The sequence below is a fragment of the Trichoderma gamsii genome, assembly GCF_001481775.2.
Source record: "Trichoderma gamsii strain T6085 chromosome Unknown Scaffold_45.2, whole genome shotgun sequence".
NCBI classification, from domain to species: Eukaryota; Fungi; Ascomycota; class Sordariomycetes; order Hypocreales; family Hypocreaceae; genus Trichoderma; species Trichoderma gamsii.
This window is the reverse complement of record NW_020171382.1, coordinates 191,718-210,663: the sequence shown is the minus strand read 5'-3', so window position 1 is coordinate 210,663 and position 18,946 is coordinate 191,718. Positions and strand designations below refer to the sequence as shown.

General features: G+C 53.3%; 4 protein-coding genes across 4 annotated transcripts; 3 read left to right on the top strand and 1 right to left on the bottom strand.

The window, feature by feature from the left end:
- Positions 1–4,406: 4,406 nt before the first annotated feature.
- On the top strand, positions 4,407–5,866 carry TGAM01_v209382 (hypothetical protein; the record flags this gene model as incomplete). The annotated part of the gene is made up of 3 exons (XM_018805798.2): positions 4,407–4,421; positions 4,585–5,254; positions 5,337–5,866. The coding sequence occupies 3 exons, from the start codon at positions 4,407–4,409 to the stop codon at positions 5,864–5,866; spliced, it is 1,215 nt and encodes a 404-aa protein (XP_018660988.2).
- A 902-nt stretch (positions 5,867–6,768) lies between these two features.
- On the top strand, positions 6,769–10,626 carry TGAM01_v209381 (hypothetical protein; the record flags this gene model as incomplete). The annotated part of the gene is made up of 2 exons (XM_024550543.1): positions 6,769–8,559; positions 8,659–10,626. The coding sequence occupies 2 exons, from the start codon at positions 6,769–6,771 to the stop codon at positions 10,624–10,626; spliced, it is 3,759 nt and encodes a 1,252-aa protein (XP_024404719.1).
- Positions 10,627–11,922: 1,296 nt separating this feature from the next.
- TGAM01_v209380 (hypothetical protein) lies at positions 11,923–13,370 on the top strand (the record flags this gene model as incomplete). The annotated part of the gene is made up of 3 exons (XM_018805799.2): positions 11,923–12,042; positions 12,146–12,743; positions 12,799–13,370. The coding sequence occupies 3 exons, from the start codon at positions 11,923–11,925 to the stop codon at positions 13,368–13,370; spliced, it is 1,290 nt and encodes a 429-aa protein (XP_018660989.2).
- A 602-nt stretch (positions 13,371–13,972) lies between these two features.
- On the bottom strand, positions 13,973–17,334 carry TGAM01_v209379 (alpha-mannosidase; the record flags this gene model as incomplete). Its single annotated transcript, XM_018805800.2, has 3 exons — positions 13,973–15,322; positions 15,385–17,125; positions 17,189–17,334. 3 exons carry the CDS (start codon positions 17,332–17,334, stop codon positions 13,973–13,975), a joined length of 3,237 nt encoding a protein of 1,078 aa, XP_018660990.2.
- Between the last annotated feature and the right edge of the window lie 1,612 nt (positions 17,335–18,946).

Below are 18,946 nucleotides of genomic sequence, written 5' to 3'. Positions count from 1 at the left end.
AGTCACGTGAATTGACTTATGTAATTGGAAAGCAGCAGAAAGCCAACACAAAGGAACCCAAGGGCAGGGGTACGCCACGGGTACCGGTACCTGTCCCCTAAGCGCCGCACCGCACTCGCACAAGTACCTCGCTCAGATTGCTGTAGCGTCCCATCCCGTTCTGGCGGACAGCGGACTGAATGTTATTCGGTGCTAGTGCGGGAGCAGAGACGCCTAGGCTGCATCGAGACAAGGGCAAGTCTCGATGCGTCCATGCGGCTATGCTAGATTAGCTGCCAGCTTCGGACGTTTCGTTTCCTATAATATTTCCCTCTCCTTTAACTCCTCCCCCGGAAGGCTTGCCCTGTGAAAGGGTAAAACTGACTACGGGCAGGCATCGCAGCACAATCGAAGAGTATGTGCTAGATCTGACTTGTAGCGGTACCTCAAACACGCGCCTGTAAACGTTCTTCTGCAGTCGCTGCTCCAGACCTGCGGGGCGTTCCTGGAACCTGACAGTGACACACACCCACACCCAATCGCTGCAGCCCCGATTTCCAAGGATGCCCCCCCGCGGCTGGTGATTGGCCGGCCAAGGAACCCTGCGCCATTCCGCTTCCAGAACTCGGAGTCTGGCGATACATGCTGGACGTACCTGTAAGTAGCAGGGCGCTGAGGAGGTTTGTAGCTGTACCTGGAACGAGCTGTTGTTAAATTAAATCAATGCCAGCGGCAATGGTAACACGAATCTGCAATTGGCGCACAACGCTGACAAGTAGCACCAGGACATCGGCCTATAGACTGGCGTGTAGATGAGAGCGCGACAATATCACGGAAACTACCAGTCGCAATCAACAGGCTGAGATTCTTTAGCTTTAGTACTAGGAGGGTATCTTGACCCGTGCTGCAGTTTGCTCAGGCCACCCAGCATCCCCGTTTTACACACGTAGAGAATGCAAAACCACTTGAAACTCGTGCGTGGCATTGAGCCCTCTTCGACCCTTAGTAGCTGTATCTCTTACCCCCAATAGTGCTGAACGGGCGATGTGGATGAGGCGTCTGACGACAGCCGCACGAATGGCTTCCGCCCAAATCTGGCCCTTTATCGATGAGGCTGTCCTCAACAAAATCGCCCGCCTGCTGATATCGGTGGGCTGTGGCAGTGTGGCCTTACCTGTACAATCGACATTTCGCCCATGTCGCCGTTGATGAGCAAACAAGCTAGTGTGCGCATGTATCGTATATGTGTGTGTCGGGCGACTGTCCAAACACGCAACCTTGGGCAACACAATCTTGCCCATGGATGGAGTTCAGCTGTCTATCACGAGTGTGCCAACTGTGCTTATACGCGGGCTGTTTTGCGAAACCGATGGGCGATCCGTTCACCACCGATAATGCCAGCTGCCTACTGTACCTAATCATTTAGGCTTTAGCGCGGTCATAATGAACCTTGGCCCCGGCGCCGCTGGCAATCGATGGAAGTTTTTTTCCTTTTTCTTGTGGCGCTGCTAGCGGAGCTTACTACCACCACCAGTCGTTCTACCTTCGCAGACTTGGGCTCCACAAAGCCGATCCGGGCGATTCTTTGTTACTTTAGACTCTTCTCATCTGCTCTGCCAGGCTCTCGCACAAAGGACAATAAAAAATCACATCCGAGTAGGTGCCTCTGGTAGGCTGCCCTGTGACCGGCGGGATGCTGCCGTTAGCCTGCTTTTGCTTTTTTTTTTCTCCGCCGGAGCACAGTTCGTTCGATATGTCGCCACTTTTCACTCTGCCTTACCGTCTAATACGCTGCGTGCTGGTGCGATGATGGCCGAAATTTCATTGCTACCGCGGGTTGCTCGGACTTTTCGCGGTTACTGCGCTATTAACGTGTGGTCGCAGCAGTATCAGATTGTGACAGACAGACGGCCCCGGCTCTAGGTTGTGACGTCGTGGCAATGGTGACGATGACGGCAACACATCCGGATTCGCATCCCCAGAGGCTGATCCGGCAAAGCTGCTTTGTACGTGCGAGACAGCCAACAGCTGTCGCGCTGTATAAAAAAAAAAACGGTTTATGGGTAACCTGCAACTTGTAGCTCGCACATTGCTCCTCAAGCACAAGATGCCTGGTGCTGTCAGTTTCGCGGTGGTTGTGTATAGTACCTAGACGCGTGGGCGACTTGCACACAGATCTATCGTCTTATGCGGATTACCTATTACTCGTGTTGCGGAGCAGACAGTGGGAATTCTCGAGGTACCTGGCGACGGGTACCCTCAATATCCGACCGGCATGACAACGCTCGTGTATCCGCATGCCAATTAACTGCAGCAGCTCAGTGATTCGAATATGAAATGAGCCAGCCTGGCCGCAATACGCCGCTAGTCTCGCACGATTATGCCTTTTCACCTCGTCTCTCGCAGCCATGCATACTACTAGGGAGGCGTCTCTCCCTCAATCCTTGCGACTCTGGCCGCCAAGCAAACAACGACTCTGGCGTAACGAAATAGCAGTAGATTAGGGTCTGTACAGACGTGTAGTCCAGACAGTTAGCTGGTAGTACACACTATATGCGCCATACGTCACCATTCGCCTTGCAAGATTGAGCCCAGGCGAGCAAGCAAAAAGGGTGACGCGAGCGAATGCTGCTCTCTAGTGCTCCTTGGACGTCCTGGTCAGGTGGGTGGATATTCGAACAATTCCCATCTTGCGTGTGCCGGCGTCCCTACGAGAAGCCCCATAAATTCTGCTAGGGGGCTGACCATTCTGGGAATTGCTCATGACCTCACCTCCGGAACTCAAAGCGCTCTTCTGCGATAATAACCCGCGCCAGAAAGTCCCCTAGAAAAAAAAAAGATGGCAGTCTCTATGGGGGTGGTTTATCGGCTAGAGGTTTTTGTAAATAGATTAGAAGCGAGTTAGCACCTGTAAGCGCACCGATCTGTGAGAGGCTTGATATACACGTCCCAAGCCCTTCATTTCCCAGAATGGTCAACCAGGTTGAGATGAGGACAAGGCAGATAATTCATTGGCGGCTTGCTACCTGAGAGTGTGTTTTCGCAACGAGTTGTGCCCAAAGCAAGGCCGCTGTCCGTGCCAACGCCAAGTTGCACCGGCAGTACTTTGCCTATGCGTGGGAATCCGTACCCACGAGGTAGATGCGGTCCGATGGTCCTGTTTCCTGCTGCCGCGCCCAGAGCAGCCCACACGCGTGATACGTGCTGCCAGAGGTCGAAAAACCAGCAGAGCAGAGCATGGCACAGAACATTCTTGCAACTCGCACTGCATTAGCAGGCAGGAGACGCCCCAGGTCTGAGCAGAAGCAGTGCCCGTATTGGGCGTGCAGCCGGCCTATATCATGGATGCTGTCCGTTGCCTGCCACGAGGCCTGCAGCTTCATCGCATCGCCCCTAGCCACGGCGGAGAGCGGTCTATTAAATGGAACCTGCTAGCAAGGAAGATCGCCAGAGAGCCGTTAGCAGCACACACAATAGAGACCTTGGACACCTTAGACACCTTAGACACCTTAGACACCTTAGACACCTTAGATAGGCAGTACGTAGTGCCGTGTTGTTCCAGGCTGGCCAACCAGCGCCTCTCGTTAGCAGGCCATCGAGGCGTTTCGGTAGCTTCCCGCTTTGTTCAGCGCCCTGCATTACAGATGCATGATGCATATTGGATTTGGCATTTGGTAGACGAAGAAGCCTGGCAATGCGGTTTCCTCTTGCCAGGCCAACGCATTGCACGCAACAGCCACGCAGCAGCCACAGAATCGACCCAAGCGTGTGCGTCGTCCGTGGGTGGGCGCTGATGAACGCCTCATAGGAAAAAAAGCTGGGAGACGATCCGTCCATTCAGCAATGGTGTGAGCCCAGCGGCGGGCTTGTGGAGCACCACTCAATCAAGGGTGCGCCAGGTAGATATAAAGTCACTAGCATCGCCGCTTAGCCTCACGCGCGCAGGTTCCGCGGCACGGTTCGCCACAGGCTGCTAAGGCATACCTCTGCGCTACCTCGGCTACCTGGGCCTGGGAACGCTACTGCGTTAGTACCTGCTGGGTAGTGTCTGCCGCCCCCATGCTTGTACGGCGCCAGTGCCAGGGCATGTCTTCTTCAGACTCATGCCTATACTAACTCTCTTTTCCTCTCTCATTCAACCTTCTCTTCCCACGCCGTGGTCTTCGCGGCGAGAGACGACCTTTCTTGCTCTCGATCGCTAGTATTCCCGTGCCAACTCATCGCCCCGGATTCTCTACGGCACTGCAGAAGCTGTAAATTGCGTTTCGGTCTGGTGCCCTCGTCTTTTACACCGAAGCCCTCCATCGCTCTCATCCTTTCCCAAACTCTCCTTCACTCACACACGCTGCTCGTGGCATAAGACGGGCATGCCTTCACAAAGCTCCATTTGCCTCGTTCCACGGCCACACTGCTGATCTGCCGCCAATATGGTGCAACCGAGCGTGAGTTTTTCTCGTCTTTTGTTTTTTTATACTTTGCTCTCTTACAAGCCGCATTTGGCACTTCCTGCGATTTTTCTTCTATTTTCTATTTTGGATTCATTGGCGTACATGCTCGATATATTTTTCATCCGTCGCCTAACATTTTTTCTGACACGCACAACAGGATTCAAAATCTGCTGAGCCTGAAGCAAAGGCAACGCCCGAGGCAATGGCCAAGACGTCGTCCGCCTCAGGCGCGGCAGACAAAGACACAGTTATTGAGGCCATGCCCTACGGGACTCGCTCCCGCAACAGGACGGCCAACTCTCGTCCCAACTATGCCGAGGACAAAGACATGGACATGGACATGTATGATTACTACCCTGACAAAAAAGACAGCGACGCCGCCAAGAAGCCCTCGCGGCAGACCAACGGCGTCAGCAACGGCGAGACGTCTCGCGGCAACGGCAGCTCACGCAAAAATGCTGTTGCCGCGGCCGACGACTCCAAGGCCACCCCCAGCCAGAATGGCAGCCAGGATGCGAAATCCGGCGGAACGATTCACGCCTCACAGGCGACGTCGGGAACTGCCACTTCGCAGCCTTCGCGGAAACGCAAGGCGGCAGCTAACCAAAACGGCGGCGCGGCAGCGGCAGCATCAACCGCAACATCGGCTGCAGCAACGCCGCCGGCGTCGACGATCGCGGCGTCAAAAAAGAACGCCTTGGCCGCGCAGGCCCAGCTCCAGGGCATGACATGGCCTGAATCCAACATGCTCACATTCGAGACGTGCAAAGGCCTGCCGGACAATGGTCGAATGGTGGCCGACGATGGCACGGTGCTCGAGGCGAATGGTAGGTAGCACGGCCGGGATCCACCTCCACCCTATCTATTGCCAGAGGGCAATTTGCACCTGCTAACAGAGCGTCTTGGCAGATCACGTCTATCTCGTGTGCGAGCCGCCGGGAGAGCCCTACTACCTGGGCCGCATCATGGAGTTCATGCACACCAACAACGACGCCTCGCGGCCGGTGGACGCGGTGCGCATCAATTGGTTCTATCGCCCCAAGGACATTGGGCGCAAGGCCAGCGACACGCGAATGGTCTTTGCCAGCATGCACTCGGACATCAGCCCCCTGACGGCCCTGCGCGGCAAGTGCACGATCAGACACCGGCTGGAGATCAAGAGCATGAACGACTACCGTCGCACGCCCGACAGCTTCTGGTACGAGAAGCTGTACGACAGGTACATCCAGAAGAACTACGATCTGATTCCCACCCGCCTCATAGTCAACGTGCCCGAAAAGGTCAAGAAGGTGCTGGACGAGCGCTGGCAGTACGTGCTAGTCGAGCAGGGGCGTGGCAAGGAGCTGACTAGCGCCGTTAAGCTCTGCAAGAGATGCAGCGGCTATTGCGCAAGGTACGTACCGTCGACACGACCCTACAAGGCGCTCCATCAGGCCTAGGGCGTCTTTTCTCTATGTTCTCTTTTCGTCGCGTCCTTGTCCCTGTCCTGTCATGTCTGTCATGTTGTCTCTGCTTCTGTCTCTGCCCTGCCCTGCCCTATTTGTTTTGTGTTTCCCCGTTGCACCTGCGGCGCTGCAAGTACCGTGCCGTACCGCTCCCCTGGCGCCCTTGGCCCTCGCCTGTCACTGGTACCTGCGATGCCCGGCTCCATTCGGCCAAAGTCCCTTGCACAGAGGACAAGGTTCCCGTGGTAGCTGGTACTTGGCCGCCAGCCCACTAGTACATTGCGTCTACCCCCCTCTTTCAGGGAGAGCCCTTTTTTTTTTCTTCAGGTACCTTCACCAAGGATTGCCGGCTTGGGCGCCCCTCCAGTTGGAGGAGCCCCAGTTACCACAACCGTCGACACACCCCCCTCCCATTCCTTCATTCTCCGCCTCGCCTTGCGTGTCTCCCCTCCCACCGTGTGCTTCTGCCGTGCGTGCATGTGCATGCAATTTGCTGGCTGGCCCAGAGTCGGACCACCGCCAGAGCCTAAAACTTCTGCTACAGCCCGTGACTGCGTTTCCGGGAGCCTGTTTAGGCACTGTCCGATGTCACTTTGAGCCGCTGAAGAAGCAGCATCGTGCAGCGCATAGCGCATCACCACATCGGCTCCCAAAAAGGGTCACACTGGAGAGCGCAAGAGTTTGGTTTGAACTTTATCATCAAACACTTGGGGGGAACAATTGAATATAGACTGGCAGCATTTGTTTTATTTTCTCTTACTTTTTCCTTTTACCTTTTCGCCCCCTCTCGATTTTCACATGCCAAACTACCTTTGATAACCTCCTGATACTAATATCAATTCCCCACCAACAGCAATGATTCCGTTGATTGCGCAGTATGTCAGCACACATACCACATGAACTGCGTCAAGCCACCGTTACTTAAGAAACCTTCACGTGGATTTGCATGGTCTTGCGCTGCATGCAGTCGTGCTCAGGAGCGCAAGCTGGAAGCTCGCCATACGCCAAATACAATCGACACCGCGGATGCCGACGACGATGAGCTCCTGGACGAAGACGAAGAGGATGCTCATGGCGTCGAAACCGACAGGACAAGTCCTGCCGACGACGATGCGCCTCATCAGGGAACCTCGGAGCAGATTTACCAGGCTAGTCTTTGGCCGTGGCGTTATCTCGGCATGCACTGCAAGCCGGAGGATGCCCTGGACTACGATGATCGCATCTACCCTCGTGCAGGCACCCGCATTGGACCTAGAAACCAGGCCACTGTTGGCGCGTGGCCCGGACAGCCTGTTCAATATGTCAAGCCGCTGGAGTTTAAAAAGGGCGGCAAAAAAGACCAGAAATTCATCAAGGAACAGCAGGAGGCCGAAAAGGCCCGCCGAGGACAGCGGCCGAAGTGGGTCCAGGATCAGCCACCGGGGTACGTTGCTCGCGGTGAGGACTTGGACGAAAATGACCCCAATTGCACGGCCACATTGCTATGGAAGCCGCCAACCTCAGATACCCCGTCTCTTGATAAGATCAATGACTATGTTGCCGAAGCCATGTTGACGGCCAAAAAGCTGGACCTCCCCCCGCGCTCTACTAACCTTCGGGATGCCGCCATCGAATCCTTGTTTCGTGAAGACTTTGATGAGTCCAAGGCCCTGACTATGCTCTCAGAGAAACCCAGGAGTGAATTCAAAGAGCCCAACTTCAGCCCAGCCGAGGCCAAGAAATTTGAAGAAGGCGTTTCAAAGTTCGGCTCCGAGCTGCATCTTGTCATGAAACATGTCAAATCGAAGCCGCCGGGCGAGATTGTCCGGCACTATTATGTTTGGAAGAAGACCGAAAAGGGACAGCAAGTTTGGGGCAGCTTCCCCGGCCGAAAGGGAAAGAAGCAAGCTAGGCGCGAGGATATTGCAGCTTCAAAGCTGGCTGACGATGTGGCCAATGACGACGATGATTCTGCATTCGACGCAGACAAGGCGATTGAGAAGAAGCGAAGCTTCATTTGCCAATTTTGCAATAGGACGCAGGATCGTCAATGGAGAAGAGCGCCGAACCCGCTTCCTGGGCTTGTAAATGACCAGGGCCTCAAGGGCACTGGGAAAGATAAAGCTGGGAACCAATACGTTGTCGCCTTATGCCGGCGCTGCGCTGAATTATGGCGACGTTATGCTATTCGATATGAAGTTATTGAAGAAGTGGCCAAGAAGGTTGCGCAGGCTGGTGGCCGCGCATGGAAACGCAAGCAAGATGAAGAACTTCTCAAAGAGCTCCAGCTTGCACAGGAAATGGGATATATGACGCCCGAACGAGCTCCGACTCCTTCTAAAGCCGCTGCCCCCCAGCCCGGCGAGACCCAGGAGCCTCCTAGAAAGAAGCTCAAGACTGCAGCCGATAAAGAAGCCGAAGCAACACCCTCAGAGGCCGGTAGCACTCCAAGCGCAGCTCCGATTAAGAAGAAGGAGAAGGCAGAGAAAGCAGCCACCGAGCCGCCTGCGGCCCCAGAGATGCCAAAACCACGGACTCTTCCCTGCGCCATCTGCGATCAGATGGAGCCAATGGGAGACCAGCACCTCTCATGCCGAGAGTGTCGACTTACGGTGCACCGTAACTGCTACGGCATTATTGACAACAAGGTCCAAGGAAAATGGATATGTGACATGTGTGCGAATGATAAGAGCCCACAAGTGTCGATCGTAAGTCCAGCTCAAACACCGAATTTTGATATAATATATATCTTTCTCTTCCTTCCCTTTTCACGCCGCAAGTTCTGTACTAACAATCTCTGTGTGTAGCAATACAAATGTGTCTTGTGTCCTGTTGAGCAAACTGAACATGATTTCGTTGAGCTGCCGAAACTCACACACCACAAGAAAAAGATGTCGGAGAAAGACCGCGAGCGAGAAAAGATGGAAGTTCAACAAGCCCGCAAAGCTGCTGAATACTACCGCAAGAAGCAGGAAGAGATGAATCGCCCAGTCAACCCCCGCGAGCCGCTCAAGCGTACAGCTGACAACAATTGGGTGCACGTCACCTGCGCCGTATGGACCCCCGAAGTCAAGTTCGGTAACGCCAAGGCAATGGAACCATCGGAGGGAGTCCCATCTATCTCGAGAGCAAAGTATGACGAAATCTGCCAAGCCTGTAATCAGAAAGGTGGGGCATGTGTGCCCTGCCATCAATGTCGTGCATCTTATCACGTTGAATGCGCTCGCCAAAAGGGGCATATTCTCGGATTCGATATTGCTCCGGTCAAGAGCTCCCGGCGAGATCAGTTTAACATTGTCACCATCAACGGCGAGAGTGGCATCATGTCGGCAGTACTTTGGTGCAAAGAGCACGCCCCCACCAAGACGATTGTTCATCGAATTCATGATGTCGTGAGCGAGACAGGGTTGAATGCCCTTCAGCTCTACGTCCAGAATTTCAAGCAGGCAGACTTTACCTTGACTGGTACTGTTCGCAAGGCCAATCAGATGACCACGGCGGCGAAAATATCCGGAGCACCAGCTCAGGCATGGAATCGCAGAGCATCTACTACGACGGCGCCTAATGGTACCTGGGCTCCGCCGCGCAACGGCGACGTGGCTGACCCTGGATGCCATCCCCAGCATCCGGGCGACAAGATCTGCATCACATGCGGCATAGACGTCGCCTTGAGGTGGTGGCCGATTGATAACTTGCAAGAGCGGAGACTTACCAACGGCCATCACGGGCTCATTGGATCAGAAGCACAAAAGTTTGTTGAGCAGCGAAAGTTCCAATGCCAGAAATGTCACAAGCTACGAAAGACACCCCGTAGTCCGGGGCTGACTCTGCGAACTGGGCCTTCACCTCCGCCTTCCGAACTTGCACGTCCCCAGCCGATGGAAGCAACCCTGATGGCTCCTGTGCCTCCCATGAGAGGCTCAACGCCTCCTCCTCCTCCGCCGCCGCCACCGCCAAATGTGGTCGACTATCGTGACGGACGCCATATGAGCCATCCCCTTTCTTGGCCGCAACCACCGCCGGGTTCACATGCAATGCCAGCCGTGTCTACTCCTCCGCCGATACCTGCACCGGTTCACGCGCCAGCTCAGGTGGCAGGACACCGGCCACCGCCGATGGCACACCCATATTCGCCGGCACCACCACCACCACCACCACCACAAGGCAGAACGACGGCCTATCCTGAGTGGGCACCGCCGCATCGCCCTAGCAGCCAGCATAACTCACCTCCTCGTCACATTAACGGTGGCCCTCCGCCTATGTTGCACGGCGGCCCGCCCCCGCCTCAACCACCACCAGTATCGAACCTTTCAGCTCTGAGACCGCCTGCCATGGCTGGTCCGCCTCCAGCTACACCCCTTCCCGGTGGTCATCCGCATGGACATGGCTATACCAATGGGCTCCCTCCTTCTCCACGACGCATGAGCGGACCAACTGCTCCCGCTCCATACGTCCCTCCTTATCACAACGGACATCCAGGTCACGGAGGACCTATCCATCCCCCGGCTCACCTTATGAATAACGGACCTCCGCCGCCGCCACCTCCGCCGCGGTCAGATGCATTTTCACATGGTCTTCATCCTCAGAGATCATCATATCCGCCGCCCCCCTCACATGCTAGCCCTCCGATTTTGAGGAACGGGTTACCGCCGCCGCCGCCGCCCCAGCCTCATGAGTTGCCTCCGTCGTCAGGTCCTATGCCCCAACGACTCCCAGAAAACAGGCCGGCTACAGCGGCGAGTACGAACCCTTCTCTTCGCAACTTACTCTCTTAAGACTTTGGCCAGCTTCTATTCCGGAGGTCCACCCAAGCCCATCCGCTGTACAAGCTGAAGCTCTTCAGGCTGCGTATATATACGAGTGTGTGTGTCATTTGTGATTTTTGCTTGGCTTTGTTTTCATTTGGAGACGATTGGTCTTCTGCATCGAATATCCTTTCCTTATTGCTTTTTTCTTTTTTTCAAAATGATTAAACTTATTAATAAAGGTCGAAAGACGACCTGAGAGATCAACGCTGCTTATATGGCGTACAATGGAGCAGATTTTTTTCGTGGATCTAGAGAATTTCTCTACCCTGTCTCAAAATTAGAGCTCATGGTAGAAGCAAGGGAATGGAAGTTGAACCACACAATGGTGGCTTTTGAATGGTTTCATCCAATATAGATGGCAAATGCAGTGCCTATGCATGGGAGAAAAAAGGTGCATTGTCAAATGTTATATAGTATATCGCGTTATTGGAAATGGCGGAACTAATGTAGTATTTGGTTTTCTGTATAATACAAAAATTACACAATTACAAAAATGATACGTATGGAGAAAAGAGAGCTGTGGTGCAATGCTATAAGCCATATGAGAGCTCTGTCATGAGGCGGAGCTAATGAGGCGGAGTTGTAGTTGCGAGGATCAGCACTACGAGAACGCGTCTAGGTACTCTATCGTATTCTTTGAGTACCGAACGGGATCCAGTTCCATATGATTAAGCGACTACGCCAGCGATTAAGCCACTTGTCAGTACCTTGTCGAGACTTCCAGCGGCCCCAAAAATAGCCCACGTTGGCTCAGCACCCCAGGGCTGTGTGTCTGAGGTCAGAGGTTGGTTGGCCGGATATGCACAACAAAGTACTAGTACCTGGTCAAAGTACCGGGCGTCAAGCTGTCCCAAAACCGTCCTTCTCAAACAACTTACTAAACAAAACAACGTCGCAATTCCTGGATTAGCATCGCGACCAAGCTTTTTATCCCTCTCGGCCAACTCAACGCAATTGCATTGATTGCTTGATACTATCGCTACTCTTGCCTCCTTCATTGGAACGACTCATCGGCATAGCGACGATTCGCAGACAAGCCGAAGTCAATCTCGACCCGACAGGCCGCATCACAATAACAAGGCTGGGTGGGCTAGAGAACAGCGGGGAGAGCTACGGTCGAGAAAAGATTGAAACATACAGAACAGGAAAGAAGGAAGGGAACTGTTGGAAAAAGACAACAGAGAATACCTGCATCAAAAGAGCTGCGGGAGCTATTATTTGCTACTTCGAGGCACGCAGCGTTTGACGCAAAACTCTCTCAGCATGGCGCAGATATTGGCGGACTTGTTCTATTCGTTTGGCAATTGCCTGAATTGCTTCCCGGGATCTCCGACGCTCAAGATTAACAGCCGGAGCTTCAAGATCCAGCGACTATTAGGCGAGGTGCGTAATAAAGAAAACAGAGAGAGAGAGAGAGAATATTCCCCTCTTGGTGTAACTGCAGCAAGCATCACGCAAGCTTAATCGCTGACGAACAAATAAACAGGGCGGCTTCTCATACGTTTACCTCGTCGAAGACACCACCTCCCACGAGCTCTTCGCCCTCAAAAAGATCCGATGCCCCTTTGGCGCAGAGTCCGTCCAGCAGGCCATGCGCGAGGTCGACGCCTACCGGCTCTTCGACCACGTCCCCACCATCATCTCGGCCTTTGACCACAGCGTCGCGACCGACCGCGGCGGCGGCAGCGGCGACGACGCCAGCAAGACCGTCTATGTCCTGCTGCCGTACTACCGCCGCGGCAACCTGCAGGACATGATCAACGCCAACCTCGTCAACCACGGCCGCTTCCCCGAGCGCCACCTGATGATGCTGTTCCTGGGCGTGTGCAAGGCGCTGCGGGCCATGCACGAGTATCAGCCTGCACCTGCGGAGCGCATGCAGATGGGCCGCGAGGAGGACCACGACGAGAATGCCGAATCCTCGCGACCGGGCGGCCGGAAGATGGGCACGAGGGGGAAGCGGACGGAGGAGCAGGAGCAGGGCGAACAGGAGCGGCCGCTGATGGACTCGGGCCCAAACCGCATCGAGGGCGAGTCACGCGGTGGCAAGATCAAATCATATGCTCATCGTGATATCAAGCCAGGTAAAGAACCTATCCCCATGTCCAAGTGTCATTCGGTCTAACCAACCATCGCCAGGCAACATCATGATCGACGACTCCGGCTCAACCCCCATCCTCATGGACCTCGGCTCCGTCGCCGCCTCCCCCGTCCCCGTCACCTCCCAGTCCCTCGCCCTCCAAATCCAAGACACCGCCGCCGAGCACTCCACCATGCCCTACCGCGCTCCGGAGCTCTTCGACGTCCGCACTGGCACGGTTATCGACACAAAGACCGACATCTGGTCCCTCGGATGCACCCTCTACGCCTGCCTCGTCGGCAAATCCCCCTTTGAGCTGCGCTCCGACGAGACCGGCGGCACCCTCAGCCTTTGCGTCCTCGGCGGCGATTGGCGCTTCCCCGACGAAAACCCCGGAGGCGCGCCCAAGCGCACAAACACCATCCAGGCCGCCAAGGCCAAGGCGACTGCGGGCGACGGCTCTGCTGGTGCTGCTGCCGGCGGTGGTTCTGGGGACGTCTCCATCAGCGAGCCCATTCGCAACATTGTCCGGGCGTGTCTGAAAGTCGAACCTGCGGAGCGACCCGACATCAATGAGCTCATCACCATGGTGGAGCAAGTTGTCGAAGAGCTGCCCGACGACCTGTCATGAGAACTGCTGCGTTGCTAACTTCCGGATGCTCTCAGCTTGAAATCTCCAATTCTTCATGACTTTGAATACTCGACTATTGATATTCAGATATGCCATTCGAGCCGTGTGAAATTTTTTTTTCTTTTTGTTATGATTTGTAGGGCAATAGGATATGATGTGAGCCTGAGACAGAAAATCGTTTATATGTTCCTATACTTTCTATACTAGCCAATGGGCGGAGCCGTCTCCTATTTATGATATCTTATCATTGTCGTGGACATGTTTATATATATGTATCTACTGCAAAAAGGCGTCGGCGTTATAACGGATTGAATGACTTGATTGATTTAGAGAAGCAAAGTAAAACAAAAGACAGACAAACGGAGAAAGATTACTCTCATAAGGAGGAATACCTATAAAGTAATGTTGCATCCTAGCGTGAACTTGTGATAACTGACAGGACAACAAAGTTATTACCTTGGTATTTCACAATTCCTCTTACTTCTAATCCCAACGAATAGCTCATTATCCATTGCGTATTTCAGCCACATCAAACCACTTCATGTCACAAGCATTATCCGAATGCTGGAAGTAGGGCATATACAATTGGTATCTTCACTTCCCTATAGCTGCAGCTTGTATGTCGCCACCTCAAAGGGCCGCAGGGTAATGTCAAACTTGTTATCTTCCAATGAAACCTCTTCGATTTCGTCCTCCAGAATATTGACTTTAGTAACGCGTTTCACATCGAACTCTGTTTGAATACTTCCTCGGCTGCGTCCACCCAAAGACTCGTATAAACGAAGGATGATGCTCCGCCCGCTGTTGACACGAAGGCCTTCACGACGGCTGACGTCCTCGTCATCGTGGCCCCGCTTGATGGTATCCAATATGATGGAGGCGGATGCATCTGCGTTGGTGAGCTTGATAGGAACACTGGTCAAGCTTTCAATGGTGGCCTTTGGTGCGGACAGCACCTTGAGTGGGGTGTTAAAAGCATACGCCGCTCTAACAGTAGTCGAAGAGAGGCCTCCCTTGTGAGGAAGAATAGCCCATCGGATCGAGTGGCGGCCCATATCCGCATGCTCGTCGGGAGCCTTTGGCGATCGAAGCAGCGATAGGCGCATTAGCTTACCAGCTGTAGCGAAACCATACTTGCTGTCATTGATGATAGAAACACCATAGTTATGCTCAGACAGATCGGCAAATCTGTGGCAACAGACTTCAAACTTGGCCATGTCCCAGCTCGTGTTGTAGTGAGTTGGTCTCTTGGTAATGCTGTATGCGGACTCATAAGAGGCCTCTGTGTTAACAACGTCGACAGGGAACTCGACCTTGAGGAATTTGGAATTCTCGTGCCAATCCACTTCCGCTTTACACTCAACCCAAGAGGTTTGGCCTTTAAGGGCTGCCGACAACGTAATGTAAGACTTGATGGAGCTATTCTTGCTAATCTTGATCTCAGTAGCAAGAGTGACGCGGTGAGGCTTAACTTCGTATAGGCTAGTTTGACCGTAGCTAAGCTCTCGACGAGTCTCAAGGTGATAAACCTCGACGTCCCAAGCTTCCCAGAAGAGTGGGATATCATCAAAAATGACAAACTTGTTGGCTCTACCGCCTTTCTCGATGGTCTCGCGCTCGTTGACCCTGTCATACAGTGAAGTGATGCAGCCGTCTTCGACGACAACGCGGAGATCGTCATTTTCTAATATGAACTGGCTGCCCACTTGCTGCACTGAAACAGCTGGCTTGTCTTCTTGGACCTTAAAAGTGCGAAGTGCAAGCAGCGGGCCATCTCCACAAGCAATGCCAACCTGGGTATCGGAAACCTCAACAAGTTCTTTGCGGTGCCAGGGCAATGTGTTGAGGACGGTGGACTCGTTCAGGCTATCAGGTTGCGAACCGCTGGCACCTAAAGCCTTGTAAATCTCTGCGAGCAGCTTATGTCCCGTCTCAAACGTCTCCTTGTATATCTAGAAGCTGGTCAGCATACAAATGATTTATTCACCAGAGGAAAAAAGCCCCGCGTTCTTACTTTGTTAGAGTCGTCATAACACATTTCGATAGAGCTACCAGGGAGGCAGTCGTGGAATTGGCAGAGAAGGATACCCTCCCACATGTTGTCAATCTGTTCAGTGGGATATTTATATGACTTGTTCTTGAGGGAGGCAAGTGTTGCAAGCTGCTCGAGATCTCGCATTAAAACCTCGGCCTTGCGGTTGTAATACTTGTTGTTTGCCTGGGTGGTATAAGTGCCTCGATGTAGCTCAAAGTATAGCTCACCATACCACGTGGGAAGCTCGCTGGCCTTTGGAGCGAGGCGGTCAAAGAAGTCATCAACACTGTGACCGAGCTTAAGTTTTGGAATACCTCCAATGGTGTTGCTAATTCCTGAAATTCGTCGAAGCTTCTCCAGATGCTGCCAGGTAGGGCCGCCACCGCCATCGCCCTTGCCGTACACCAGCAAAGAGGTGTTGTCGACACGCAGGGTTTTGTGATTGGTGATGCTGCGTTTCAAATCACCGAAATCGGCCTCAGCTGTATATGTCTCGGATGGAGGCATGTGGCAGATGACTTGGCTCCCATCAGGGCTCACCCACATGAATGTAGTGTGAGGGAAATTGTTGATATTGTTCCAGCTCAGTTTCTGGGTCATGAAACGGTCCATGCCTGCCAGGCGACAGAGCTGGGGCAGCTGACTTGAATATCCAAATGTATCAGGAAGCCAGAAAGTGCGGCAACGGGATCCAAACTCTGCCTCAAAAAAGCGTTGGCCATAGAAGAATTGACGCACAAGCGATTCGCCGCTAGGCATGTTTGTGTCATGCTCGACCCAGCTGCCACCGATGGGGTGGAATTGGCCTTCGCTTACCTTTTGCCTTACACGATCGAAAGCCTTGGGATAGAATTGCTTTAGCCATTTGAACTGCTGGGCCTGAGAGCAAGCAAAATGAGCCTCTGGGTAGCGATCCATCAGATCGCACTGACTCGACCATGACCGAGCCACTTTTCGTCTTGTCTCTGCAAAGGGCCACAGCCAGCAAGAGTCAATATGGCAGTGACCAATGCCAAAGACGACTGGCTCTGGGCCATTTTCATAAACCCGATGAGAGTCGACATCGGGACCGATGATTTGCTGTGCCAGCTTTCGACATTCGAGGATAGATTCCTGATTGTTCACTTCGAAGGTATCGATAATCTTCATCGCAACAGCGAGTGCTTTGCCCTGCTCGGCCGAATTCTCGGGGAGTTCTCGAGCGGCGTCACCAAGCTCCCACATGTCGAATAAGAGGCCGCGGGCTGGGACATTGACGGCTACAATATCGGCTTTTCCAAGAGCAAAATATTTGTTTGGGTCTGGTGGCATAATGCTGGCTTTCCCACCGGGCGCATTTCCAAACATGCCGTTACAGGCCATTTCGATGTAAATGGTGTGCGGTTTACCGTCGCGGAGCGAACGAGGGATGACCCATTCGATTCTCTCGCCTCCACCGGTCAGTCCCTGAAGCGGCATACCATCTTCGGTCCACACGAGGCCTTCATTGTTGCCGTCCCACTGGAGCTCGAGGAGCTCTTCATCAGCGATTGCTTCGGGGACGGTCAAGACGACTCTGAACCAATGAGTAGACCATGAAGGCCCAAAGGCGGCGCCGGTATGTGTCTCTTTAAAATGCTGAGAAACTGCATGCTCAAATGTCGGTCGCTCTTGTCCGGGAGCGCTCCAGACGGAGATCTGAACGTGCGGTTTGCCTGAGTATCTGGCATTGTAGAGATTGCTACACGGCAGGCGTTAATTGATTGAGATCAAGACAAAATGGATGGAATACAGGAAGACGTACGCTAGCAAATTCACCTTATCATACTGTCCTGATTTATAGAATGGTTCGATACGGCTTTTGAGAATGCTAGTCTTGGGAACGCCAACAGGCCGTTGGGCAAAGACCGGGTAGGAGACGCTGCTCCTCACTTCGCCGCCACCACCCATTGTATGAGCGTCGAGAGCGTGTCCTGGAGCGGGCGGTGCCGATCGATTGGACAGTCGCCGAAGCTTGCCCGGGAGAGGCTGGAGATTGTCTGGAGAGGGCGAATGCCGAGGGCAGTCGGAAGAGACGAGGAGAAGGTTGGCGATTGAGCTGTCGTTGTAACTGCCAATTGCGGTCAGCGAATTGAAACAAGCGACAGGCCAATTGTCCAAAGTAATGTGAATGGGAGAAGTCGCAAGGTGAGCCGAGTTCCGTGGCGCATGAGAGAGCAGCTCGGTATTATATAATAATATAGCGCCGAGTTACCACCTGCATAGGTAGCTTGCGCAGCTTCGGGGAAGCTCTGAGCCGTCACTGCTGTGGGGAGGTGGGGAAGACACCGCTCCAGAGACAAAGATTCCCAGTTTCTGAGGCAATGTAGCAAGCATGGGGGGCGCTAAAGGAGTGAAAATCGGCGCTGTGTTGGAGGTAGCGTGCGGGGAGTCTGGATCCGATCCCAGCCATTGTCTCAGGGGTGACAAGTTGGAATGGGCTGATGCTCCTCACTCTGGACCCTGAAATGGCAGAGTACGCACCTCATATTTGCAATCTTGGTTCTTTCCTAAGGAATTGGCAGAAGTAGGTTAAGATGATAAGAGAAAGGAATCATAAGAAGTCAATAGAACAAAAGGTGGACGCAATATTCAAAACCGATTGCAGTAGAGTCGAGATTCAGTTAGACAGGGGTCCAAGCAGGCCGATAAGGGTCGGGAATCGATGTTTCGGGTGGTAGAAGCCGAAGAGGGTCTCAAATCGTAACAATTGAGTACGAATAGGTATTCCAACATACCCCGTGGAGCCCGATACAGTCAAAGTCTTCCCAGACCGAGTCCAGCGTGGGAAGAGGGGCACAGTGAAAGTGAAGGCGGCCAACAACAGCTCTCGAGTGGGCGCTTCACGTAATGCCGGCGCGTATAGTGATGACTCCAAATGGGTAAAAGGTAAAAGCTGCTGTGGGTATCGCGAAATCGACAGGAAGAGATGTGAAGAGAATTAAAAGAGTGGAAGAGAGAAAAGCAAAACGGGGGCAGACAAAGCTTGGTACAAATAGGGCCCGAGTACTTGCGACTACCTCCGCACTCTGGGAAAGAGACAGCCTTTTGCTGCTGCCCAACCAGCTCTCTACGGGCAGCTTATGCGATGTGTCAGGCACATGAACCTACCAATATTTATGAGGTCACGGCTGGTGCTTTAGCGTACCTCGTCTGATGAGATATCTCCAGCTTTTTTTATTGTTCTTTTACTATTCATATTGTTCATCTGTGTATGTCATCTGCTCAGATTAAAGAGTGCAGTTATAATCTTTCCTGGCTCTCTATAAATTTGCCTACCTTACCAAATATCAACAGGTGTTAGAGACGCATCTGGGTCATTGTAACCGCCCCTCAGTAGCTGCTGGCCAGCCGCCGCCAGTGCTCCATCTCCCGCCGTAGCGCTTCCAACGGCGCTTCAGGCACCGGCAGCCCGCCTATGGTGGGGCCGCAAATCACCATCTTCACAAGGCTCCAAAAAATGGTTGTGCCAGCAGAAACTGTTCTTGTTCACGAGCTTTCATCTCGATGCCCTTTCAAATCC